Source organism: Camelus bactrianus, chromosome 14 (genome assembly GCF_048773025.1).
Source record: "Camelus bactrianus isolate YW-2024 breed Bactrian camel chromosome 14, ASM4877302v1, whole genome shotgun sequence".
In the NCBI taxonomy this organism is placed as follows: Eukaryota; Metazoa; Chordata; class Mammalia; order Artiodactyla; family Camelidae; genus Camelus; species Camelus bactrianus.
In genome coordinates, this window is record NC_133552.1 from 5,443,341 (window position 1) to 5,469,783 (window position 26,443).

The 26,443-nt window shown below is 49.9% G+C and overlaps 2 protein-coding genes and 1 long non-coding RNA gene across 7 annotated transcripts in view; 1 reads left to right on the top strand and 2 right to left on the bottom strand.

The window, feature by feature from the left end:
• MTUS2 (microtubule associated scaffold protein 2) overlaps positions 1–18,435 on the top strand; it is a 410,974-nt gene extending 392,539 nt beyond the window's left edge. For all 4 annotated transcript variants that reach the window (XM_074377989.1, XM_074377988.1, XM_074377990.1 and 1 more), the window contains 3 exons: positions 28–147; positions 1,504–1,601; positions 15,570–18,435. In XM_074377989.1, the coding sequence (XP_074234090.1) occupies positions 28–147; positions 1,504–1,601; positions 15,570–15,786 (435 nt within the window). In that variant the 3' untranslated portion in view covers positions 15,787–18,435. The remainder of the gene's footprint in view (positions 1–27; positions 148–1,503; positions 1,602–15,569) is intronic.
• Positions 5,497–15,563, bottom strand: LOC141579741 (uncharacterized). Its single transcript, XR_012511621.1, has 3 exons — positions 12,632–15,563; positions 11,735–11,872; positions 5,497–8,373 (listed from the first exon to the last, which is right to left on the bottom strand). It is a non-coding gene; the product is annotated as an uncharacterized LOC141579741 (long non-coding RNA).
• Positions 18,436–21,436: 3,001 nt separating the features above from the next.
• Positions 21,437–26,443, bottom strand: part of SLC7A1 (solute carrier family 7 member 1) — a 66,152-nt gene continuing 61,145 nt past the window's right edge. For both annotated transcript variants that reach the window (XM_074377992.1, XM_074377993.1), the window contains one exon: positions 21,437–26,216. In XM_074377992.1, the coding sequence (XP_074234093.1) occupies positions 26,113–26,216 (104 nt within the window). In that variant the 3' untranslated portion in view covers positions 21,437–26,112. The remainder of the gene's footprint in view (positions 26,217–26,443) is intronic.

The window sequence follows — 26,443 nt, forward strand, 5'->3', positions numbered from 1 at the left end:
CTAGCTCCCTGCTCTCTGCCCTTGTAGGTTGCCCTGGCTCCTTATCAGCACTTGGAGGAAGACATGAAGAGTCTGAAGCAGGTGTTAGAGATGAAGAATCAGCAAATACACCAGCAGGAAAAGAAGATTATTGAGCTGGAAAAGCTGGTGAGTCAGCCTTTCCTCGAGGGTCCAGTAGCCTCTTCGGCCATCCGTGTTCACAGCATTCAGGTGGGGGGGCGGGGCTTACCAGGCCAAGGGGGCGGGGCTACACCTGAGCCGAAAATGCCACAGCTGCATCTCAAGGCCTTTCTCAGGCAGGAAGCCAGAAGTTCTGATAAGGAATCTCAGAGGTGGCCTCATTTGTAGGATTCTGGGGCCCCTCTGATGACCCACCTGCACTGCACTGTGACGTGCTAACTCCTCACCCCTCCCGGGGACATGTGGGCCGAGCATCACTTGTGGGCACCGAGCTCCGCGCAGACACCTTCTGCGTGTTTGTTCTTTAACTGCGACAGCAGTGCACTGGGGCAGGTGCTGTCAGGGGCCTCCTTTTACACGTGCGGACACAGAGGCTTAGGAAGAGGTCATGCCTCACCCAGAACCAACAAGTGGTCCAGTCCAGGTGGGAGCCCCAGCCCAGAGCTCCAGGTCCCTGCTTACAGCACACTCTCTGCCTCACCTTTCAGCCCGGTTCCCATGGAACTAACAAAGGGCGCCCCCTTGGGGGAACAGAACTGGAAAGTTCACTCCTGTACCCGTACCCCGTGGGGGCAAGGGCTGCAGCTGAGAGTCGTCCACAGCTAGTAGCAGCAGCCGGCTTCCAGGGAGATGCCGTCTTGATGGGAAGGTTGGCCCAAGGGTCTAAGAATAGATTCCTTTTTTATTATATTTAAAACAAACGTTTGATATTGTAGAAAGATGTGCATCATAGGAAATTGGAAGATAAAAAATTGGAAGATTAAAATATATTTCTACCACTGTTAACTTTCCAGAGCCTTTCCTCTGTACAAGTGTGCACACCCCAAAGGCCTCACACAGACATGCAAGTGTTTTGTATCCTGCCATCTTCCTGTTAGCAGGTCTGCACCTTACCAGCTCAGTAACTGATCTTCTCTGACTGCTAAAGTTCCCCATCTGTCTCTGAACGAAGCTGGTTTACCCAGACACTTGCTAAGAGTAACCTGTGGCACACAGGACTCCAGTGTAGGCACATACACATATGGTGTATATACACATGCACTGTGTAATCCACTGTCTGCACCAGTCCACACACATTATATAAAAGGAAAATACAGATAACAGTACTTACTTTGATGACACGCAGGTTATTTTGTTTTATTTTGTTTAAAAAAGAAATGCTGATCACGTCCCTCTAACCTGATTTTACAGCCGACTTAATGCTTTACCAACTGCTGGATGAAAAGCACAGCTCTTATAACCCTCCAGAGGCCAAGGGCACGGGGCTGCCATCCGTCACATGGCCTCACTTCTTCGCACCTCTTGCCACCCTGTCTTTTATAGGCGGAAAAGAACATTGTCCTGGAAGAAAAGATCCAAGTTCTCCAGCAGCAGAACGAAGATCTCAGAGCCAGGATCGACCAGAACACAGTTGTCACGAGGTAGGTGGGCCTGAATGTCAGAGATTCCAAAGCAGGTGCCACGGACAGGGTGGCTCTGCTCTTGTCCTCACTCCTCCGAGCTGGGAGGCTCCCCACCTCGGGCTCGGGGTGCGCCCCGCGTGGTGGGCAGCACAGAACACAAGCTGAGTGCCCTGTGGAGGCTCTGGCTCTGGGAGCGGTGACCCCACCGCAGGGAGGAGGGATGCAGGCAGAAGCATGAGGGGCAGCTGGGAGGTGACAGGTTATTTCTGGAGGGGTTTCGGAGAGGCTGCAGATGGGGGGTCCCCAGGCTAAAGAGAACCGTCCTGTGAACTTGCCAGCGGGGCCCTCGGCTGCTGCACCGTCCTCTGGGCCAGGTGGCCCTGGCGGAGAAGAGCTGTCAGGGCCAGAGGGCGGCAGGGAGGGGACGAACCAGGGCAGCTGCTCCCAAGGAAGCTCTTTCCCTGTGTGTGCAGCCCTTCACTGCGGACCCTGCGTGGAGGGCCCCCACTTCCCAGAAGGGTCGGGAGGCAGCCCTGCTTCAGTAGAGTGGGTGCGAGGGGCCTGGGATCGATCAGCCAGCCGGAGGGGACTTCCAGGAGGGCCCAGCCACCTCCGTGAGCCAGAGCTGTAAACCACGTGTCACCCCATGCACACCCAGTGCTCATTGGCACACACAGTACACACTCATGTGCACTCACACATGCACATTTATTACATGTCTCACACGCACCCTCCCTCTTGCATACACCCACTCCTGTGCACACAGCCTCTCACAGGTACACATACACATACACACACACACACACCCCGTCCACAACAGAGCGCCTGGTGCCAGCCCTTTGTTTCCACCGCAGAGCACACAGGAGAGATTGTGCCGGGCCAGCAGGCCTGTCTCCCTCCCCTTTGGCTGCAGGCAGTCCGGGCCCCTCTGGCTGCAGAGGCATCCAGCCCAAAGAGCAAGCCCAGCCTGGACCCCAGCAGGGCGACTTCCGGGCTGCAGCCCACCTGGGTACACAGTCCCTACTTATCCCTGCCCAGTTCCTCCAAGGTGTTGTCATGTTTTACAAATGCAGCACAGGGAGGAACGCACGTGTTGAGACAGAGGCACAAAATGCACAGATTCATTTTTCACATAGGCTCCATTAGCAGTAAACATCAACTGAGCATCTGACAGCCATCTTGCACCAGGCTGGGTGCCAGGCATTGGCGGACGAACGCTCTGGCCCCTGCCCTTCAGGGCTCCCAGTCCAGCAGGTGGCCAGATGCACAGAACTTAGTGGCAGGAGGTGCCGGCTGTCATGCAGGTCCCGGGCCAGGGGCAGGGCTGGAGCTGGGGTCCTGAGGCCGCAGCACCCGCCCTGCCCGGGGCTGCAGGCGGCGCACTCACCCCCGCCCCCACTCCGCCCCCTCCTGGTGGCCTGTGGCCTTTGCTCTGCCCACTGGCCCGCCGGCACCCGCCCTGCCGGGGGCAGTCCCCTGGGAGTGGGTTAGGTGTTGGCCGAGCGGCTCTGGGACTGGATGTGTCAGTGGGACAAGTGGAATTAGTTTCAGCCCTGGTTCATGGTGCCCGCGGTCCGGCAGGGCTGTGTCCTTCCCGCAGGCATCCACCACCTACTCCCTTCCCTCTGCGCCCATGCAGCCGAAGGCACGTCCGTGTGCCCGACGTGAGCCTGGAGCAGAGACAGGTTCACTGCAGGGCTGAGCGAGGAGAGGCGGGCGGCAGGTAGGCCATTAGCTCGTGCACGATTCCCTGGCGAGCTGATGTGGAGGGAGCAGGACGGCCAACGCTGCCGACCCCCAGGCGCCGGCAGGCCTGGGGCCACGTGTTCCTGACCATCATCAGGTAGTTCGCGTCTTCCCTGTGGTGGTGGTTTTCAGCGTCTGAAAAACTCAGGAAACTCAGGTGGGGTACTGTGATCTGGGTACTGCAGAGAGGAGCCGCAGCAGAGGGTACAGGGGAGGGGGGGAGGGGTCTGCCCCGAGAAGGCCCCACAGGGTCCTGCTTGTTTACAGTCCCCCTCTCTTGATACTCTTCAATCATAAGAACAGGTGTTGGACAAGGCAGAGAATGGCATTTTGGACAGAGAGGTTAACAATAAACTCGGCAGCGGAGCCCGGTTTTAGGGGGACAGTCTCAGTCTCCAGTCCTGTTTTATCCTTTCCCAAAGCTTCCTGCTCTGGCGACTTCCTGCCGAAGCAGGGCCTCGTCCTGCCTCAGTTTGGGGGTGGACACCACATTGAAAATACCCCCGAGCTTCAAGTCCTGGATCTGAGTCTTGTATGATTAAGATCACAGTCCTTTAGTTCCCCACTTTTTGTGCCAGCAGACTTGATTACAAGTAGTTGGAGTGACAACCAGAACTTTAATAGACAAACAGATCTCATTCCCAGAGGAATTCAGGGGCCCAAGCCTGAAAACCAGTCTGGGGCTGGCGCTTTGTGGGAGATTGTAGCTAGCTGTCTGCTTTAATCTAAGTAGGTTTCAGCTTCTGACATGTATTCACATACAGCAGGAGCTGCTGCCATTACGCCTCTCCTTTGTTCTGCTAACATCTTATCTAAAACAATTTTATTGTCTAAAAGTTTAGTAGTTAATAACAAGAGACCTTAAGGTTGTAAGGTTGCAGGTGCCAGCTGCCAGCATACACTGCTTGGAGAATGGTGGGTGGTCTCCCCAGAATGACACAGCTCAGAATCTGAGTTCTCAGAGATACAAGAACCTGTCTGAAATCACACCCCTGGGGGCCACCGAGTTTTACCTTGAATGTCTGAAGCACAGCTACTCCATTTCGATTTTTCAAACGCATTCCCCTCCTCAAGGTCAAAGCAGATGTACAATCCATGTCGAAAAGGCCGGAACAACAGGCCACTTTGATCAGTGAAGTTTAACTGTGTGTAGGCCAGAATGACTTCCCCATACCTCACTGTGTGCAGATTTTCCCATCATTTCTCGTTTTGATTGCAAATCTTTCAGTAGGAGGCATTGATGATCAAAATACCTGTCCCTCAGCACTGATGGGGGTGATGGCTCCTGCCCCAGGTTCAGGTCACGTCCCTCGGGGCTGGGCCTCCTTTATATTTGCCTGGTCATCCGCGCTGGGGGAGAACTAGTCAGAGATGGTGGACACGCTCAGAGGTGTGCTGATGGGGAAGCACGTTATTGGCTTTACATTTTATCACTTACACCCAGTTGTTCCACAAGCGTCGTACATGTGCTTTTAGCAACAGACGTAGCGCAGGCCCCGTTATACGTCGTGAGCAGTTACACTGTGACAGCTCCACTAGAGAATTCTCTTTCTGTCCTAAACACTGAGCGCAACAACATGGTTGGAAGTAAAATAACTTTCAATATTGATAAACATCTGATAACTCAGTGAGAAAATAATATATTAAAAGCCAGTAGTATTTCGGACAAAACCAAAAAAGTATAACCATATTCACCTGTTAACTCATTCCTATGTAATTAATCCTTTTTACTAACAGTTTTATGAAATCATAGTTTTCAGCAGACTTTTCAAACATCGTACCCAGTCCGGGAGTGTGATTTAACAGAAACCTGTGCTTGTCAGGAAGTCCTTTTTGTGAATCTTACTGAAGATGAAGCAGTTTTGCAAAGCACCAGTTTAGCTGTTTACAAATAACGAAAGACTTAAAAAGGCGAGGTTAAAGATCTGGCTACGGTGTTTTTGAGAAAGAAACTTAATCAAGTTGCTGTGGCACACAGCGTTTTAAGACAATGACTAGACTGAAACTAGAATATGACTAGGATAACTAGAATTGTGACTGATGGCATAACACCAAGCCATATCTACATCTCAGAAACCTTATGCAATTTCCAGATTGTCTATGTTAACATTTACACCATATCATCTGAGGAGGCTGTTGACTGAAATAAAATGCACAACCTAAAAGCTGAGAGTTACGTTTTATTCGGCGGACATTTCTGAGGTCTTAAGCCCCGGATGCCAGCCTCTCAGGTCACTGAGGGTCTGCTCTGAAGAGGCAGGGGCGGAGCCAGGATGTACAGGAGTTTTTACAATAAAGATGAGGGAGTTGGAACAGGAAAAAAATTACTGTTAAAGAAAGCCAGACATCTCAAGTTAAAGAATTCAGTGCTTTTCTATGTCTGGGAAGGTGCGAATGTCTGGGCTCACTGAAATCATTCCTTTGCTCTGCTCTTACCTACCTAGGGCCAGTGTCCTGTGCTTTCCCACCCTGAATCCCCCGGGGGGGATGCCACTGGGGGCGGCCGCAGAGGCCGGGCTGCCTGCTTGTCTGCATCCCGAGTTGGCGGTAGTGGCCTGACTTGATGGCCACAGCATTCTTTGTTCACTGATAAGCTTGCAGTATTTTTCGTTCACAGTGCTCCCCCTTGGTCCTAAATTTGACCAATATTTTGGGAGACAATTCATGACCAGTTTTGTCCCATGGGACTAGGCAGGTTTATTCCTAGGTCAAGTGAGGTTTCTGTTGACATGCCATTCAAGGTGCTAATTTTTGGATCAGTCCCTGTTGATAACCATAAATTCTCTGGATCACCTGTCTTACTAGTCTTATGATCCAGGAAACGTTTTTCCCTCGTTGCTCTTTCCTATACCTAGAATCACTCTGACAATTATTCTATGCACGGTTATAAATGTGATTTATTTTCTCAAGATGTTCAGTCATCATTAATCTTGTCAGAGGCCTAGTCACACATTGGATAATGGAAGAGACAATCTTATAAAATAGATAGGATGGGGGAAGGTGTGGCTCAAGTGGCAGAGCGCACGCTTAGCACGCACAGCATCCTGGCTTCAACCCCCTGGACCCCCTCCAAATATAAATAAATAAATAAATAAACAAACCTAATTACCTCCCCCTCATTTAAAAAAAAAAAAAAGGAAAATAAAGGCAGCCAAGGACAATTTAAAAAAATAAGATATAAGTAACACAGTTAGTAACATTAATAAAGTCATACAAAGCATAACAATTTAGAAATGAAGAACAAATTAAAACAATGATTAGTATGACCAGATTGTAATCTGGTTGCAATAACCCTCAAGTCCACAGGAGAGCCAGATGGAGAAGTCAGATTCTGGAAGGATCAGGCAGAAAGAAAAAGATAAAGTATGCCTCTGTAAATAAGGATAAAACATTTATCAACTTGTAGGTCACAGAATAAGAGGAAAGGCTTTCTGGAAAATAAAAATTAAAGACCAGTATGCTTATCAAAAGTCATAAGATGATCAAATCATATTTACCAGTTCATTCAGTCCCATTTACTTAATTCCTGTTTATCTTGATGAAGTCATCAGGTGTTCCATTAGTTTTATAATTTACCCAGTTCAGTGGTGTAAGCTAAAGATTATCAGAAACTTATATTTGTTTAAAAGTCCCTTTTTATGAATCTACCTGAAAGTCTTCATTTTATAAAAGGATCAGAGTAAAACAATGATTGTTAGTATAAATGACAAGACTTAAAATGGCACAGTTACAGATTTGATTGCAATGCCACTGACAAGCAACTTGGATATTTCTGTGACCTACAACATTCTAAGATCATAATTAGAATTATGACTGATACCAGGACATATCAGATTTTTAAGAATGCCATATAAATTTTGGAATGTCTGTATTAATGTCCTTTATCTCTTCAATATAACCTAAAGTCCATCTCCCATTACTTGACAATGCTTCTAAGTAATTTAACATACCGAACAAGTCTAATTAGCCTAATCTCTCTCTTTGGGGTGTTTCAGGGGCCCTCTAAAGCATCCCAAAGTTAGCTGAAGGTTAGAAGAACTTTAATCAAAGTTTGGTATTTGGGAAGCTTGTTAAAAAGTTTCAAAACACTTGGTCAGATAAAATTATAGGTCACTGAAATACCGCTTATTTACTCAACCATAGTGACAGTGGTTTCAAAAACGGATACAAAGCAGTTAAAGGCACACGTGATCTGTTATCAAAAAGTAGCACTCAAACTTTGGTCTCCTAACAGTCTTGTTCCAACTTACTTTTAAACAAAATCCATTTTCTTAGACTAAGTTTAGTCAATTTCAACTGTACGCAAAAGTCTTTTCTCAGGATTCCTTCTCCACAAGCCTTCCATCACTTTTTGTGTCCACATTATTTTGTCCTTTATTTCTCCCATCTAGAAACAATCAGCTCTAAGTAACAAAATGCAGTTTCATCCTTTATAACTTCTTTTGCTGAAAACATACACCCTATTTTTCTACTATATTGTAAAGTGTTTTCTTCATTATTTGTAGTAGCTTTAATTATACATTTAAATTAGAACACAGCTCTTAAAATTCTTAATTTCCTGTGAAAACTAGGAAATGTCGACTGAAATAAAAATCACACAATGTGAGAGTTGTGGGTTAAGTTCTGTTTGGGGCAAAATCAGGACTATAGCCCAGGAGACAGCATCCCAGAAAGCTCTGGGAAACTGTTCCAAAGAGGCAGGGGGAGGACGCAGGATTACATGTGATGTCAGCGAGGGGGGGTCGTGCAGTCAGGCGCACACTCAGGCAGAGGCCGCTGCCCATCACGAGGAGCACATGTCACCGTTAATGATTTTAGTGCTTTTCTAGATATGAGGAGACGCAAGAATTGGGGTCATAAAATCTTCTCCTGGAAATATCTATCTATCTGAAGGCCTGTTCAGCTGGTTTTCTCAGAGCACAGAGCGCCTCATTCCTGACCTGCACCCTGAACTCCTCTCAGGGCATGTTGGAGGTCCGCAGCTGCAGCGGCTCGTGATTTAATCCAAGCAGAGTCAGGCGGCAGGTGCCAGTGTGATCCAGTCCTTGTAGAGATGGGTGGCAAGTGCCAGTTTTTAGTTAGCAGAAATAAGCAATTACAAACTGTCGTCTACATTTGTGTTCTATAGATTGGCAAACAAATACCAATAATAATTTCCAGAAGTATGCATTTTCTTATAGAAAATATTTCAGGGTGGCACCAAACATTTTTTATCAATAGTCCCATATACTTTTAGCTTCCCTTCAAAGGGAAGCCAATGTTCAGTAATTAATTTGGGGGGGGGAGGGGGGAATGACCTTGCTATTCAATAAACTTCCATCATTTAACTCATTTTAGCACAACTGGAGAATCAAGTTTCCAAATATTTGCAGAGATCATTCCAGGCAGACATTCCTGAAACAGTTATTTCTAAAGAGTTCACCCAAAAGCTCTTATCTCATTTGCGTTTTACTTGTAAGAATTTTATCACATCTAATTATTTTGCTAACAAATTTGCCACAGATACAAGATCTTTTGACTTTTTTTAACCTTAGGTACAATAAGAATATTATACTTGATGACTCTGAAGACATGTTTATATTAACTAGATCAACAAACTAACCTTAATACCAGGTATTAATTTAATATTCAGCTCACATGAACCTGAAGGTTAATTTGGCCAGTTTTTATTTTAGAAGTATTTACTTTGTAAGTGCTTACTTCTAAGTCAATTAAATAGATAGTTTATAAATTTTGATGATATTTTCTAGAGGTAGAGACATATCTATAATGTGTGCACAGACATAATCAGACAAAACAAGAGATCTCATAACTTTACATCAAAACTTAGTTATGAATTAGGGATTACACTAAAAATTTACTAGTTATAAATAACAGAATAAATTGAATTTGCTGGCTCAGATCACTAAGACTTCCAAAATGTGTCCTTTACTATAGGTTTTACTGTTGAACTAATCAGGCTCAGTCTGGCCTCGTTTCTGATTTGTAAGACAAAGACAGATGCGTTTAGTTCTCCAAAGAACTGGTCTGTCACCCGTCTACCTGTATCTTCAATTTGCTCTTCTACATCAATGAGATGATTTCTAAAGAAAGAATTCTGTGTTCTAGAAACTTATGGTTTATCATGTCTTCAAAGGCTTGTATAAGGCAGTTAATAAAGGCCCTCTTTTCTTGAGTTTAAGTTAAACCTAGAGCAAATCTCTATTATTTTATTATATTATTTATTATATTATTCAGGGGATTTTTCTTTATCCCCTGAATATTAGTTTTTAGTTTATATTGTAAGGCTCAGGTGACCCTATTGGTTTCCTTTAGTATGTTTAATATTTCTGAGGGACACATCTATGTGCCCAGTCTTACAATAACAAGCAGGGGAAGCATTCCCTATTGAAACATATCTATCCTACAGCATAATTTATACAAATTTCTTTTGCTTATGCCCATTTAAATATACCAATTTTTATAGATTTCCCTTTATTTCAGTTTTATCAACTCGTATACCTTTTAGTTTTTATTAGGTTCAGTCAACAAGTCTTGTTTTTAGAAGGAGTCCTAGAAGCTTCTCTTTCTTTCATCCCCTGTCCATCTTACCTAATTTTGTATAAGTCTCTGGGCTCCCCAGAGAGGACTTTGAGCTAAGGGATGCAGGCCCTTGGCTATCTTTAAATTTTGATTTATTGGTCTAACTGTCGCCCCAATTATTGGTCAAATATCTCAGTGTAGTTTTTTTCCAGCCTTATAAATATATGCATTTTAAACTGGGGTAAGTAGAGCAGACTTGTTTGGACTTTAAATTTTGGGGACCAGTAGGGAGCCCCTGCCTATTTAACCTTAACAGTGCAGCATCAAAATGTTAGCATTTTAATCCATAAATGTCCATTTTATTTATCCTGTTTTAAATAACCATCTGAAAAAAAATTTTATCCATTTGGGATAACTCCTTAATTTTTTTACCTTGTTAATAAAAAAAAACCAAACTTTAGACTTTTTTCTACAGTTTTTTTCCAGCTACTCAACCTAATTAACATTAATTATTGTAATGATTTTGTTAGCATCATAAGACCCCTTGAGGGGAAGGGGAGAGAACACAAATAAGGCTTTCAAAATTGATTTTTCTTTTTGTTTTAAACTAAGGGAGTTCTTAGGTTAACCATTAGATATATATATTTTTTTCCACCTTTAAATTTGGTTGATTTTTATAGGTACCAATAAAATAGCTGTTTATAATGAGAGCTCTGTAAACTTTTATCAATTTAGAAGTTTCTCCACTCCAGTTTAAAGGATCCGTCATCAGACAAATGGATGTAGTTACTAGTAGTGATTTTAAAACCAATAAGATGAAGAGATTTCCCCACAAGAGAGTGGGGGGCACCACCTAAATAAGATTCAAAAGTTTACTCCCCCAAAAAGTAAAGGCCTTTGTGGTCCAGGCTGATGCAGTGAAGGTCAAGATGGCAAAAAGCCTGAGAACTGGTACAGAGGATTGCTCAGAATCACAGTCTATTATCTTGGCTGCCATATATGTACCATACTTGTACGTTCTGGATGGCAGAGACCAAGTTTAAAAACAAAAACAAAAACAAAACCCAAAACAACAAGAAGAAAATGTACACACAAAAAAACCTGCCCAGAGAAAGACAGAACATTTGCATTTCAAAGGCTCTGGAAGAGAAATGCAAGTCCCCCCCTAGAAGGGGTTTTGTTTTTGTAAGGTCTGAATTCTTAAGTTTTTTTTTTTTTTTTAAATCAGGATGGCTTTTTTTTTTTTTTTTAAACTTAACTGTGTAGGCAACAAAAGAGCCCAGGTTCATTATTTTCAGGCAAGATTTCCTTCACTTTCCAGTTAAGTTAGTCCTTGTAAGTGTTGTTCATGAACCTGGCTCAGATCCTTAGTTGGAGGCTGGCAATCTGTCATTCCTTCTTCTTTTGTTTTGAAAGTTACATTCCCCATTTTAAGGTTAGTTTGTCAGAATAAACTCACTAGTGGGTGTCCCCACAGGGACAGCTGCACAGCACGAGGTCTTTGCCTCCAGCACTCCTGCAAGTTTCTCAGTCACCTGAGAAAGCCACTGCTGGCCAGGAGGAGGGTCCCGTCTTTAGGCTCTCATAAGATTTTGGTTTTATTTCAACAAACTCTGTCAAGGTAGCCTATTCAAGGAAAAACCACAGGCCAGTTTTTCCCCCTAATTACCCAGTACAAGCCTCAGGATAAAACTACTCAGTGTCTAAGTGGAGCAGAATCTTCCCAGTGCTTTCCCTGAGGATAACCCAGGTACCTCTTCTTGAAACTAAGTTTCAAGGATAAACTCCTCAACTTGCTCTTCCAAGAGGAGTTTTAACACCACTGAATAAAACTTAGGATAATTAACCAATAACAGGAGATCCTAGAATCAGGAGAGACTCACCCAAATTTGGACTCTCCGAAAAGTCAGATGGGCCCAAGAGGCCTGTGCTGGTACCAAGGCTCCAAGTCCTCATAGAGTCCAGGCGAAGGAGAGGAGTCTGCTCTGGGTCCCTTCGTAAATGGTCACCAAAACTGTAGACTGAAATAAAATGCACAACCTAAAAGTTGAGTTATGCTTTATTCAGCAGACATTTCTGAGGTCTTAAGACTTAAGCCCCGGATGCCAGCCTCTCAGGTCACTGAGGGTCTGCTCTGAAGAGGCAGGGGAGGAGCCAGGATGTACAGGAGTTTTTACAATAAAGATGAGGGAGTTAGAACAGGAAAAAAATTACTGTTAAAGAAAACCAGACATCTCAAGTTAAAGAATTCAGTGCTTTTCTATGTCTGGGAAGGTGCAAAATGTCTGGGCTCATTGACATCATCCCTTTGCTCTGCTCCTAGCTACTTAGGGCCAGTGTCCTGTGCTTCCCCACCCTGAGTCCCCTGGGGGGTGCCACTGGGGGCGGCCGCAGAGGCCAGGCTGCCTGCTTGTCTGCATCCCGAGTTGGCGGTAGTGGCCTGACTTGATGGCCACAGCATTCTTTGTTCACTGATAAGCCTTGTAAATGGAAAAATACTGCAAGCTTATCACTCATCTGACAATGCCATGTAATTTAACATACCAACCAATTCTAGTTAAATACTTTTCTCTGAGATGTCTCAGGGGTTCTCTGAAGCATCTCAAAGTTAGCTGAAGTCAAAAAAAATTTTGATTAGAATTTGATAGGAAGTTTGTCAATAACATCAAAGTTTCACACAATTTGTTATCAGAAGCATTTTAAGTAAACTTGTTCCCTTAACAGAGAGAAACCAAATCTAGTCCTGCACTAGTCTTCTTTTAATAACAAAATCCACTTACCTACTGAAGTTGAATCTCAGCCCGACCATGCACAAAACCCTTCTAGGGCCCCGTTTTCACAGACTTGCCGCAACGTTCAGTGTCCCTGTTAGTTTGTCTCTTGTCTTTTTCATCTAGAAGCAAAGGAGCTTTATTTAGGACAATTTTTTTTTTAACTCAAAACATATAACCTGCTTTCCTGCTGTATACTGAAATTTTTCTTTTATTATTTTTAGTAACTTGAATGACATTTAAATCAGAATCCTCAACTCTTAAAAACTAATTTCTAGTGAAAACAAAGAAGTAAGCAGTTATGAACTGCCTTTTACAATAGCATTCTGTAGATTGGCAAATACACACCAATTATAATTTCTAAAACATATGCTTTTTATAGAAAACATCTCAGTGCAACACCAAACATATTTAATAATAGTCCTTTGGATTCCCTTTTCAGAGAAACTAAAAGTTCAGTAAATAATGTCCAGTATCTTACTCTGGGAGTGACCTAGCTATTCAGCAAACTTCCACCATTTAACTTAAGTTAGCACAACTCTCAAATTTCAAGTTACCAAGTATCTACAGAGATCACTTTTAAGCAGATATTCCTAAAACAGAATTATTTCCAAAAAGTTCACCCCAAAGCTCCTGGGGTGTTATTTGCATTTAATTTGCTTGTAAGAATTGTTATGCCAAGTTAATTTTTTTTCTTTTTGACAAACTCTGCAACAGAAGGAACATGAACCTTTTGACTTTCAGGAAACCTTGGCACAATAAAAGACATGTATGTGCTGATTATACCAAAGTTTAAGCTAGCTTTAATATCAGATATTAATTTAATATTGAATATTTCCTAGATCACATGAGCCCGAAATTTGTTGTCTAGCTTCTTTTATACTTAGAAGTATTCAATTTGTAGTGCTTGCTTGTCAATCAAGTAGAACTCTTTTGTATGTTAATTTTTATGTAAAGACAGGACAAGAGTTTTAAAAAAAAAACCACTTTTTCCTAGAGACCCCAGGTAGATCATTTACATCTCAAAGGCGCAGGAAGAGAAATGCAAATTCCTTCTCTAACGGTTTATACAAAACCTAATCATCTTGGCTGTTTACAGGGATTATTTTTCCAGTTCTCAAATATCCACTTCAGCTTAAAAGAAGTAATAGTAATAGACAATAATACATGTTAATAATCATTTGCTCACATTCACATGCCTCACTTTCAGCAAAACTAGGAAGAGAGAACAGGATTTGGACTCAGGTACCAAGATACTCAGACACACTCACACCCCTCCCCCCCCAAGATAAAGCCGACCTGCAGAAGGCCCACTCTGATAAAACAGCAGAGCCACCAGGGCCACGGTTCTCCAGACCTCAGGGAGCACTGAGGCCACACAGTGTTACAGTAAAAATGTTCCTTTTATTTATGGGAACATAGCTGAAGATCTACCAGTTTTGCAAAATACACTCTAGGAGGACCATACGTAAGGCAGAACAGAGCTCTGAGGTTACCAGATGTCAAGCAAAGAATTCAAAATGTTCTCTTGGGGTCACAGTTCCCTAGCCCCAAAAGGGAGGTTCCTAACTAAAGCCCCGTCAGTCCAGTAGGGGAGAGCCCCGACCAGCGCCCCGTCAGAGATGAAGCTGAGTGAACAACCAAGGCTAGAAAGGGAACGTCCGGACCCACAAGCTGCCACAGGGGAGGTCAAGGCGATAGGGAGGGTTCCCTGGTGTCGTCACACCTGAGCCCGTGGCTCAAAGACCGCTCAGCCGGCCAGGGCAAGTACTGACACAGCCACACATGCAGCAGACACGGTTCTGCAAACGAAAGATCCAAGTGTAGCCCCAAAATTCCACTTCCACTCCCAGACAGAGGCCTTCAAACAGACTGGCCCAGCCCTCAAAAGAGAATGGACCCGGAGTGGTTCTCAGCCCAGGTGGAGGGGGTGGAATTCTCCCATCCTGCGCAGCCTGAGTGGCTCACCCCAAAACCACACACACAAGAAAACACTGGCAACAAATAAGCTACCGTCATACCAGCAGAGGAGGTGTAGTCCAAAAATTCCACTTCCTCCCCCGAAGGAGGCCTCCACACAGAAGGGCCCAGAGAACGGGCCCAGGGTGGCTCGAGGGGAGCCCAGAGCAGCTTCCTTCCCGGTGGGAATGAGTCCGGGTGGAGAATCGCCAGCCGGCGGGAGCTGGAGCCACTCACCCCCAGTCACAGAATACGCACCGCAGCTCTGGACGTTTCTAGGCTCCAAACAGCCTCAGGCTAGGGGGCGGCCGGCACCTGCTGGGGGACTCCCTTCCGGCTCCCCAGAGCGAAGTGAGCTCTGGCAGCTGCTGGGACCCAGGGAAGGGGCTGCCGCCTGGCTGGGCCGACCTGCCAGGGCACGGACTCCTGCGCTGGCTCTCCAGAACTGTTACCGGAGACGACGTCTAGTGCCCGACGCACCATGAGGCCAAATAAGCTGAAATGTCAGAGTTTGGAGCACAGAAAGGTTTATTGCAGGGCCAGGCAAGGAGGATGGACGGCTCGTGCCCCAGAAAACCCTGAACTCCCTGAAGGGGTCCCTCAAAGCTTATTTAAAGGCCAGGTGAGGGAGGGGCGTCACAGGTGCGTGATCAGCTTGTGCGACTCTCTGATTGGCTGATGTGGGAACAGGGCAGTCAACACTATTAACCCCTGGGCACCAGGTGTGGGGCCACGTTTTCTCCATCATCAGGCAGTTCATTTCTACCCTTTCGTGGTGATTTTTAGCATCTGAGAAACTCAGGAAATATATGTGACATACTATTATCTGGGTCCTTCAGAGAGGAGCTGCAGCAGAGGACATGGGGGTGGGTCTGTCCCCGGAAGACCCCACAGGGTCCTGCTCGGTTACACATGGGCCTGGCCGACCTCGGGTTAAGTGCCTTCCTCCATGATTGCTACCTGATGGCTCCTTATCCTCCCCATGCAGACAGCTGTCGGAGGAAAACGCCAATCTCCAGGAGTACGTGGAGAAGGAAACCCAGGAGAAGAAGAGACTGAGCCGGACCAACGAAGAGCTGCTTTGGAAGCTCCAAACTGGGGACCCAACCAGCCCGATTAAACTGTCCCCCACTTCCCCCGTTTACCGCGGCTCCTCCTCCTCCGGTCCCTCCTCTCCCGCCAGAGTCAGCACGACGCCCAGATGACGCCACCACGCAGCCGGCGGAGCTGCGGCGCCCGGTCCACGCGGGCTTCCACCTCGAGGGAGTGTTGACCATGGGCCGGCTCAGCTCGCCCCGCGCGCATGCCCAGTAGCTGCATAGCTGCATCCCAGGCTGAGTCCTCTTCTGATCCTCGTGTAAGACTGTCCTGGTACTGGCCCTTAGGCAAGTGTAAACGGTAGTGTCTGATGTGCAAACGTTTGACCATAGTTAGAGCCAAAAGAGAGAAACACCAATTGTTCTTGAGCGATGAACTTTTCCACTGCAGAATTTCAGGTTAGTTACAACTAGCTCAGTTTTGAGTACCCATTGACTACGCATTGTGTACTGCACCGATATGTGTGTATATTTAGATACACGTATATACACATGCAGCGGTTCTGAATTGCATTTTTTATAACATGAAGTGCTGACATATTTTGGTGATGGTCAGCAGTTTTCTAACTTGTGCCTCAGAATTATTGGGAAATGAAAACGCATTTCTATCTAGCTTCCCAGGAATATTTCTACCCAAAATAGAAAAAGGAAAAAAAAAAAAAAGATACAGAGAAGAAGCGCCTTTCAACCTACCACCACGTGGTACTCTGTTTAACACTAACACCAGCCATTCATGAACAGTAACTGCATTTGGAACAATCAGCTTCTTAGTCAACATGACATGAGGTCACTGTTACTCCATCCGCAAGTTTTAATTATTAACACTCCTGTCGTGAGTGGATAAGGGGCAGCAGCAGGAAACCCTGAGGGGGTTAGCAGTCTTACAGTTGTTACTCATGACAGTGGATCATCTATAGTCTTGTAAACACAACTTTTGCTTTTTTCCCTAAGTGGCACCATGGAATCCATCATTAAGCTATTGCATCCTCGGGAAAATATGGAAGCACATGACCTGATAGAGTCAGGGTGAGAATGACCTTGGAGTTGGTCAAGACCATTCATGCTCTGCCCTCAAGAAGGAAAACTGCTGAGAGGGTCTGTATCCTGACTAAGCATAGGGTAGGAACGCATACTCCGGCATCCCTTTTGCTTTGCTCTGATATGATGCCGTAAACAATCAACCCACCAAAATCTGACCCTCGGCCCATTTCACTGGCCCCCCTCTTCCATTTGGCTCTGTAACCCAACCTCATCCCTGTACACTGAGGAGTTCAGGGGATCTAGCAGGGGCTTCCAGAAAACCAATTCCTTTCCTGGGGGGTCAGTTCCCCAAGCTGTGCTGGATCATCACATGACCTTCCAGAAGCCCAGGTGCATTTTCTGCTGGATGATCAAGCAATATCACAGCTCACAGCGGCCCCACCTTTGGTCCAGGAGGCTCCTGCAAACAGAGGAGCTCCATGAAACAGCCAGCCAGTAGTCACTGGCTTCTGGACTGGCATTTGTCTCTGAAATGGTAGAATTAGAACGTGTAGTGCTGTGAACCATTAGAAGCATGACACACAAAAGAAAGAAGTAGTTTCGACAGTTGCTATGGTGATGATAACAATGCCTTTACTTACTGTTTGTGACGAAGACCCTGCACTTTTCTCCCTAAGGCCCCTAGAAGTGGTCCAGAGCCCCAGGCTGGCTCTGAGCACACCCGATGCAAGCGGACTCATGCAGGGATGCTTCGTGGGCCAGAGCCGTGGAGCAGGGAAGAAATGGCCCACAGAAGGGTCAGCCTGCCCAGGGCCCAGCCTGCTCGGTGCAGATGTGGCCGCGTGACGACAGACCTGGTCTGTGTTCCTTGCATGAGTCAAGGCTGGGCTTCCTGGCCTCACATACATCTCATTTCTAGCAAACCTCCAGGCCTCTGCCCATCCTGGAGACACACACAGGAGATACCCACTGAAGAACATTTTTTTCTCCCTTTAGTGGCTCCGCATGGCGCTGTGATACTGAGCTGGGCATCCCATTAGTGTAGTTCATGCCACGTTGACTAAATCACACAAGCGTTTCTTCTTTCAGCAGCACCACCTGCCAACACACGTTCAGCGGTAGCTCAGCCCTCAAATTAGGAGCTGCTTCCATAAAGGCACCTGCTAAATGCAGTTACACAGCAATACAGACTTCAGTGTTACGTTAGACTGTGGTGCGGTGTGTTAGCCTAGTGCGGTCAGAGTTGTCGTGGTGTTACAACCGAGTCCTCCCTCCCTAGGTCGGCGAGGGTTTGCCTCTCATCAGCCCTGGCCTGGGTACTTGAGCTAATTCCCACATTGCCCTGGCCTAGTCTCCTCATCCTGGACACCCATCCCACATGGCTCCAATCCCAAAACACGAGGGGCAGCTGCCACCGTGTCCCCCGTGCCTCTCCACCCCACCCCGTTAGGACTTGGACCTCTCGCAGTGTGGAAGCCCCCAGGTGTCCACCTGCCAGGCTGGAACTGTTGCCATGCAGAAATGCCACAGCCTCCCCGCCTGCCTCACACAGACCCAGCAAACCTCAGCAACCTCTTGGTGTGTGGGTGCCCCACCCGCCCCCAGCCCACCACATGCTCCGAAGAGGTTCTGGCTGGGGGTCGGGGACAGGGAGGGGCCGGAGGGCCGGTGCACTTGGTGATGAGCTGAACGGGGTTACACGTTCCTTTTCCAGCCCCTACGGTTTCTGTGTTGCATATTTGTGTTTGAAGCATATTAAAATGACCTTGAGGGATCTTCTGTGATATGCACTTGATGTGACTGTTGGCCTGGCCCTCTAAGGCTTCAGATCAGGCGGGGATCCAAGGCAGGGAGGCCAGAAAGGTATCCTGCAGGCTGGGTTCCTTTTGTGTGTGTGGTGGAGTCAGCTGATCAACACGTGGTCTCAAGACCCATCCCCCCAACCAACTCTCCCCCCCACCCCTCCCCCCTGCACCCATCTTTCCAGCGTGGGACCTTCAGCAGCCCCGTCCAGACTTTGGGGGCTCAATGCCCCCCCACCCCCAGTCTCGGGTAGACTGGGTGGAAAAAAGACAAAAGATTAAGTACCACCTCCTCTCCATCAATATCAAATTCAGACCTCGACCAGTGTTTCCACCCAAAAAGCACTTAGTCTGTCCTAAATCCTGTCAGTTTGCATCTGGATGGTCACAGAGCTCTCCCTGAGAGAGTCACTGGGGACAGGCCTCCTGGTGTGGTGGCGGTGGTCACAGCACACACTTGTTGTGAGCTGTCTCGGGCCCACAGGGTTCACAGGACCCTGGAAAGCTCTGAGCCAGGACACTCCATCCTGAAAACGTTCACTCCCCACACCCGGGCCTTCAGATGGGGTGGCAGCCAGTTGGCTGGCAGCCCTGGAATGTCCTGCTGGGGCTGGGCCTGCCCTGCCTGGGGTCTCCGGGAAGAGCGGCCTCTGTGGGGATTGGCAGGGACCTCAGGGAGACTCGGCCCGCCTGCCCTCCTGAACCATAGCTGAACAGGAGCCCCTCCGCAGGTGAGGAATCACACCAGGAGTTACTCTTTACGCGCCAGCACCACCCCAGGAGCCCGTGAGCGTCCAGGTCACTGGCAACGGCTGCTATTAATGATTTCCTTGTCAACTGGTTCCAACCTGCTCGTTTCTTGGGCCTCCACTTTCATAATAATCACCATCCCTTGTCCGCCCCGCACTTATCAGCACCTCCCTTTCACAAGGGAGCGGCCGGCGGAGAAAACAGGGTCCAGCCCCCTCCCCCTGCGCAGAGCTGTGCTCCCCACGGCTTACCTGGCAGCGACAGAGACCTGTGAAGTCAACCAGCCGGTCCTCGCTCTGTGCCGAGGGCCCAGTGCAGCGGCTCTCCTCGCCTGGAGGCTGGGATGTCTCGGCAGGAAGGACCCAGGGGGGAGGGAAGCTCAGGTAGAGGGGGGAGCGGATGCGTCCCACCTGTTGTCGGAGTTGAAGGCTCTTCTCACAGCTGCATCCACGAATAGGCATCGAGCAGTGGCCCCCGGCGCACTCTCACCGCAGCCTGATAGGCAAGAGGCAGGCTCCTGCCCACGTGGGAGTTTGGGGCAAATGCTTAAAAAATAAACATCACCGCCGACTAGAGCTAATTCACTTGTTTGCTAAATGTCTTTTTTTTTTTTTTAAGTTTGCTATTCTCAAACCTCTTTAAAAACAACAAAAGCAGGGATACCTGGGGCCTCTGACCGCGAAGCCCCGTTCCTTCCCCCTCAGCGTGGGGGATGTGCTCAGGAGCTGCGGGCGGGCGAGCGAATTCGCCTCGCTCGCCGTGTCTGCTCGTTCCAGCACCACGCGGAGTGAGCGCGGTGCAGCCTGGGCCCCACCGCGGGCAGCCCAGTCCGCCACGCGCTCAGCGGCCCCTGTCCGGGTTAACTGCACCCAAACCCAAACCCGCGTAGCTCGGGCCGCGTAGCACGCCCCCCGCCCCCCGCCCCCGGGCTGCAGAGCCCAACCTCTTACTCCCCCCTCCCCGCCGCAGACCTGAGCGCGCCGGGGTCGGCACTGAGAAGCGGGCCCGAGGCTCACTTCAGCAGCAGACCGTCCGCTTTACTCCCTAAGCCTTGCTCACAGCGCACTTTTTATGGCGGTATTTATGGCTTGGTGGACAGGCTTATTTGGCAAAAACCAACTATGCCCCTTGGAAGAGGGCGGACAGGGGTCCCCCCAGTAGGCGTCCCCGCCCTCCCGGCCGTCTGGTGGCTGAGAGCGCTGGGCTGGAGTCCCCAGGATTCCTCCCCACCGCCGAGGCCGGGCTGTCTGGGGGCAGCTTCTGAGTCACCAGACGTGTTTCAAAACCAGACTTCCTCCAGGTGACTCCCACCGCCCCCAGGCCTCCAGACTGGCGTGGCTTCTCCGGGCCTTGCGGGCCGCTGTCAGGGTTTCCTAGGAAACTGCTAGAAGCCTGCTGGGGGCTCTTCGGGCTGCCCGCCCGCGCCGGCCACTAGGTGGCAGCGTGGCGCCGCGGGACCTCCTGCCCCGCGGCCGGGGCGGGCTCTGGGGGGCAAGGCCCCGCCCCTGGTGGGCCCCCAGCTCCCCGAGGGGCCGAGCGCGCGTGGTTGCCCGCGCGGCCGACAGGGGCGGTGCGGGTGGCGCTCCAGGTGCAGGTGCCCTTCTGGTCCCCGGTGCCGAGCACGCTGGCCAGCAGCAGCCCCCTGCTCTTCTCTCTTCCGGGCAGCTGACCTCCCAGCGCGGTCACGTCATCACCGCGCCTCCGGGTCTGAGAATTAAGGCCACTTGACTGAATTGGCCTCCTGCGCAAGATGTTTCCTTTCTCAAGGGGAGCGGGGAGCGAGCCAGCAAGGATGATTACAACTGCTACAACCCTCGTGGTCCCCTCCCCGCACAGTGTCCTCCACGCTGCCGGCTCAGGGAAGCGCAAGGCTAGGTGTTCACGACAGAGGGGGGTTTGCTGCGCGGCCACGCAAGTCCTTCTGCAAACGGGCATCGTCATCCCCGGTCTCGGGGGCAGAAAAACCCCTGGGCGCAAACCCAAGTCGAGAAAGAGAGGGAGGTGGGGAGACGGCGCCAGAGGACCCTAAATGGGGATTCAGGGCGTCCGGGGTTGAGGCTCCAACGCTGGAATGAGGAGGACTCCCACCAAATGGCGGAAGGAAGATGAGGCAGCCCCACTTCTGGGCGTGGGGAGATACTCAAAAAGCCAAGGGCAGGCTCTGCAGCTCTCCGCGGGGCATGGCCCGGAGCGGCTGGAATGCTCGGCATCACACTGCGCACCCAAGCCTTTGACGGAATTTATTAGGATTTGCAGAAGCATGGGAGAATGTACCACAAAACAGTCTGGCTTTACAACATGAAGTACGGTATCAGTGTACAGAGTTGTCAGCGAAAATGGGATACAGAGCCGAATTTCACATTTTTTTTTTAAAGATGACGGACATCTACGCTTGTCCTTAAAATAAAAACGGGGGAAACCAGCAGGGGCCAATCTGATTTGCAGTTAGTGTCAGAATCTAAATCTAGTATCACAATTATAAGAAACTATAAGAAAACTATTAGAAAAATAGAACCTCAAACAAGCAAAAAATATTGTACAATTTACATAATAAAAAACGCTCTGGTCTTTTCACAATGGCTCCACTTTCAGTAGAAGTGTACTGGAGAAACCACAACTATGCACGTTTGACAGTAAACCAACCCTCATTACGATCGTCACCCTCTGTGCTCCTCAAACCCAGCAATGCTGAAAGGCACAACTTAAGCAGGAAACTTATTTTAAATATATATTATAACTTCCAAATGGGAAAATAAGTCCCAAACTTAAAAAGTTTATCATCAAGAAACACAAAATCATTATACATACCTTGTTAATAATTTAACAAAGTCTGAATGCATCTTCCCAGCCCTGCTCCCTGACCCTGAGAAATCCGAGCTGGACTTCAAGCCACAGTTTTTCGTCTCATGGGGATTTTTGCAGCCGGCAGTTCAACATGTTTGTAGGGTGATCCAGGGGGCTCCTGAGAACTGCACCCCAAGACCCTTGACTGGTCCAGCTCCCTCTTGAAAGAGCACTGCCACTCAGTGAGGCAGCAGGCACACGAAGACTGGGGCATGTAGTGAACAGGAAGGTCAGCTGACTTCTTTTGCCTAAACCGCCCAACAGGCATCGTAACCACGGTGATGAGATACGACGGAGTGTACGTAGTAGCTTCTTGCACCACCGGATCAATAAAGCATTTCATTACCAAAGAGAGTCCAGAAGAGTCTGACAAAATGTACATCTTGTTCCCCCGCTAAGGGGCCTTATATCTCACACTCTCATTATGAGGGAAGACAGATATATTTTAAATTACACATAACATTTATACACAACATATATTTAGGTCCACTAGGATCAGCTAACTCTGTAAGAGTTCGCACACAAGCGTCACACGCCTGCGCCCAGAGTCACACCTCCCCATTCCTCCCAGAACGCGCGGGGAGGGGGCCCGGCCCAGAGACCCCTCACTCTGTCCTCATGGTGCCAACGGAACAATGGGCTCTGAGTCAATGTGTCCAAGTGGGACATTCAGACCAGGAAAGACGGGTCTTGGCGGGGAGTCAGCAAGTTTTCTGCAGCAGCAAGACCCCCAAAATGCCCATGGGCTCCCCTGCAGTCTGGGTGGGGCCTTTAGGAGACATGCCCACACCCAGGAACTCCTCCCCCACCCCACGCTCAGAGCGCTGGCTCTGGGGTTAGGCTAGAGGTCATTCTAGGCGAGACGGCAAGCCCCAGTCCAGTCATTGCTGGCTTGGCGGGGCGGGGTGGCGGCGAGACCCGGTACAGACCTGGTTCCCACCCACCCTCCGACCCACAACACACAGTGCAAGGGGCCCAGGGCGGGCAGAGAAGCCCCCAGGGTGCTGCAGTCACCTGTGCACACAGTGGGCAGGAGGCTGGTGGTGTCCAAACCACAGGGGCCAGGTGGCCGATCACCTGATGGAGGTGAGGGTGGGGGACATGAGTGATCCTGGCAATGGTATAAACAGCAGCCTCTCCAAAACGGCCTGGAAAGATGGCTCTATCACCCCTCCTCTGATCTTGGAAAAACAGCTCAGCCCAAAGCCAGGCAGAGGGTGTGTGAGCAGGTGGGTTGGGGGCCGTGCAGAGGCCTGAGCGCGCACCGAAGGTCCTCGCCCCCGCCTGGGGGCTTGTGTCTCCACGGAGGCCCCCGCCCCCCCCACTTCTCAGCACAGGTCCTGAGGGCCCCGCCATTTGCTTCTTTGTGGGTTTTCACAAGGCCATCGGCGGCAGGACGGGACACTTACTCATCACCAATGGGTCTTTCCAACGCGGCGACCTGGGGCTGGCGCAGAGAAAAGCAGACACACTATCCCCAGCAGGTGTGTCTTGAGAAAGGGGGAATTTCTGACTGAGCAGGAACACGTGGCCGGGCCATGAAACTGAGAACCATACTCTGGTCTGTGGGGTGTCGGGGTGGGGGGGGCTGAGATGTGAAACTGTCAGCACTTCTGGTGGTTATTTTTGCCTGTGTGTGTGTGTGTGTGTTGTCTGTGTATGTGCGTGTGTGTCCATCTCAGGGGCAGGAAGGAGGGGCGTGTGGTAAGAAAGTCTACTGACACTGGGAGGCACCCCCCAGACACCATTCCTGGCAACACTGCCCCCCACACAGGAGAGGAAACCCCAGGCGACTATATGACAGCCGCTCTCAGCTGGAACACCAGCCCCTGTGCCGATCACATCGCCCTGGTGCCCCTTCCAAGGGGGGCTCCTGCCTGGCGGGGAAGTTGCAGGGCTTCTCCTGACGCCCCCTGGGCCCTTCTGTGGGGCACCTGGCGGCTCTGGGTGACGGAGGAGACCCGTCTGTCGGGACGTGCTCATCCCTTGAGATGCTGAGACACACCTTCTCGGCTGCAGAGCAACACGTGTTGCTGCAATGCCCACCGTACAGAGTCTGCCGGGGGCTGCCATGCAAAGACATTTCAGCCAGAAAGAGAAAGTCACAAAAGCACCTGTCCCCCTGTCCTGGACGCCCTCCTTCCCTCACGCTCTCTGCCTCTGCGGAAAGACTGCAGACAAGTCAGACACACAGCTAACAGGCCCCAAGCAGACAGCAGACAACGAAACCCCAACAAAATAAGTTAATATTTATCAAAATATTGTACAGCACCAATCTACATAAATTTAAATACCTTTCTTTGGAAGTCCGAGCTTTGGGCTCTTAACAATCCTCCCTCTGGAAGATTCACAAATGATATTAAGAATGAAGCTTCCACGACTGACCAGGATGGCCGGAGTCTGGGACGGAGGGCCAGCCTGGCCTGCCCACCCCCGCCGCCCCAGCCGTGGGGCCCCTTCACTCGTTTTTGCATTTTTCTCCAAGAACCTTCAGGGGCAGAGGGAGAGAAGCCAAGTGTCATCAGTTTATCAGGCTTTTTTCTACCAGATTTGGGACAAAGGCCAGCAGGGGAGAGAGGGAAATCTATGCTTCAAAGCAGCATTTACATTTTCCATGGTGTCCAAATGCCTGCCCAGCACCTCTGGCCAGCATGGGCCCTTCCATCCCCTGAATTACACTCTCGCAGGACAGAAGGCTCAGCCTGTCCACAAGGAATGTCCTGGGGCTGCGGGAGGGAGTGCGTGTGCCCAGGGACACCGGTGCCCCACGGGCTGAGACCTGGAGGCAGGGGTGTCCGGGGCAGGTTACCAACCCGTATACAAACCCACAGCATCTGGATGACACATACACGAGGCCCAGAAGTATGAGCCCACACTGCCTCGTGCAGACCCCACGCCCTGAAGAACAAGGGATAAATTACTCAGCCTCTTTCCAAGTCAATGCTCAGCACCAACTGAATTTGGTGGAGTGATTCACAGCAACTAACACGAGGACTCCATCTGATAAGAGGTGGCCAGAGATGCTGTCGGCGGCCAGAAGCAGCTGGGAGGACCCAGGCCATCACTCAGAAAGAGCAGATGCCACCTCAAGAACCTTACAGGATCCAAGAAACTGACCCACACGCAGCAAAGGCAGGACTTGGTGCAGAGCAAAGACCAGAGAGAGTGGGGCTCTAAGCTCCATGATCTGAGGTGGGTCCAACATAAACTTGTGGACTTCCAGTTGCTTAGGACCCAGCCAGCAGTGAGAACCGGCCCCGGGCCTGGAGGGACCGTGGCAGAAAGAGGTCCCCACGCACAGCTGCCAGGCAGAGCCAGCCCTCCCGGCCACCGCCTGTCCCATGCGTGGTCTGCCCTGCCGCCAGAGTGTGCAGGGTGCCCAGTCTGTCACGGTGACAGAGCAAAGGCCCTGCCTGGAAGGTGAGGGGGCGGTCACAGTCCTAACGACCCCCCTGGAGGCAACTCAGAGGGCAGGAACGGGAGAAGCAAACAGTCTAGGTTTTCCTTTCCGCGTAAACTAAACCAACCCGCTGTCCTTTGGTCCAGGGGTGGTGTGGCTGGGGACATACTGATTCGTGGTGCTCCTCCTGCACGAGGGCTGGCTGTGTGGGGCCGAGCAGGGAGGTGGGGACTACAAGTCTGGAGTATGCACATTGTCAATTCCAGAAGAGTCCCTGGAAGGGGAGGCCTGGACTCCTAAGGTGATGAGAGTTGGTGACCTCCACTGTGCCGGAGGCCGCAGCAGCAGGGTTGCCAAGCTGGCGAGGAGAGGGGCTGCTCCCTTTGTTCAGAGCAGGGTTTGGAGACATGGTGGTCAGCCACAGCCACGCGGCCCCCGCCGGGGAGCTGCCGGGTGACCGGGGCCTGGGAGGGCCGGCCTGAGCAGGACGCACGAGCTGGGGGCTGCAGCTGCAGGCCCAGTAGCTGCATGGTCTGCTGCAGGGGGCTTGGTGAGTGTGGGTGGGTCCTGGAACGCAGGTGAGGGGAGCCAGGTGCTTCCGGGGCCTCTGAGGGCGTCCCCCAGGGCTGCTGCCACCTCCGGGGGCGGGGCTGGGTGTCACTTGCAATGGTCCAAGTTACCATCAGGAGTCCTTGCTTGGTCAGCAGCCAGGGACGCCTCCTCGCTGTGCCAGACCCCGTAGCCAAAGTAGATGAAGAAGCCTGTGGGGCAAGCAGAGGCCAGGTGAGCAGGGTGTGGAGGGGGGCCTCTCTGGGTGGCCTGCCCCAGGCCTGAGGCTCCCGGGCAGCAGCCCTTGGGGAAGGGACACCGCTCTTCAAGCAGGGTCACCTCTATGTGCGGCAGAGGCACGTCCTTCTGGGCAGCCTCCCGTGAGGGAGGCACCGAGCAGGGGGAACTGCTGGGCTGGGGCCCAGGTCCCTCAGCCTCA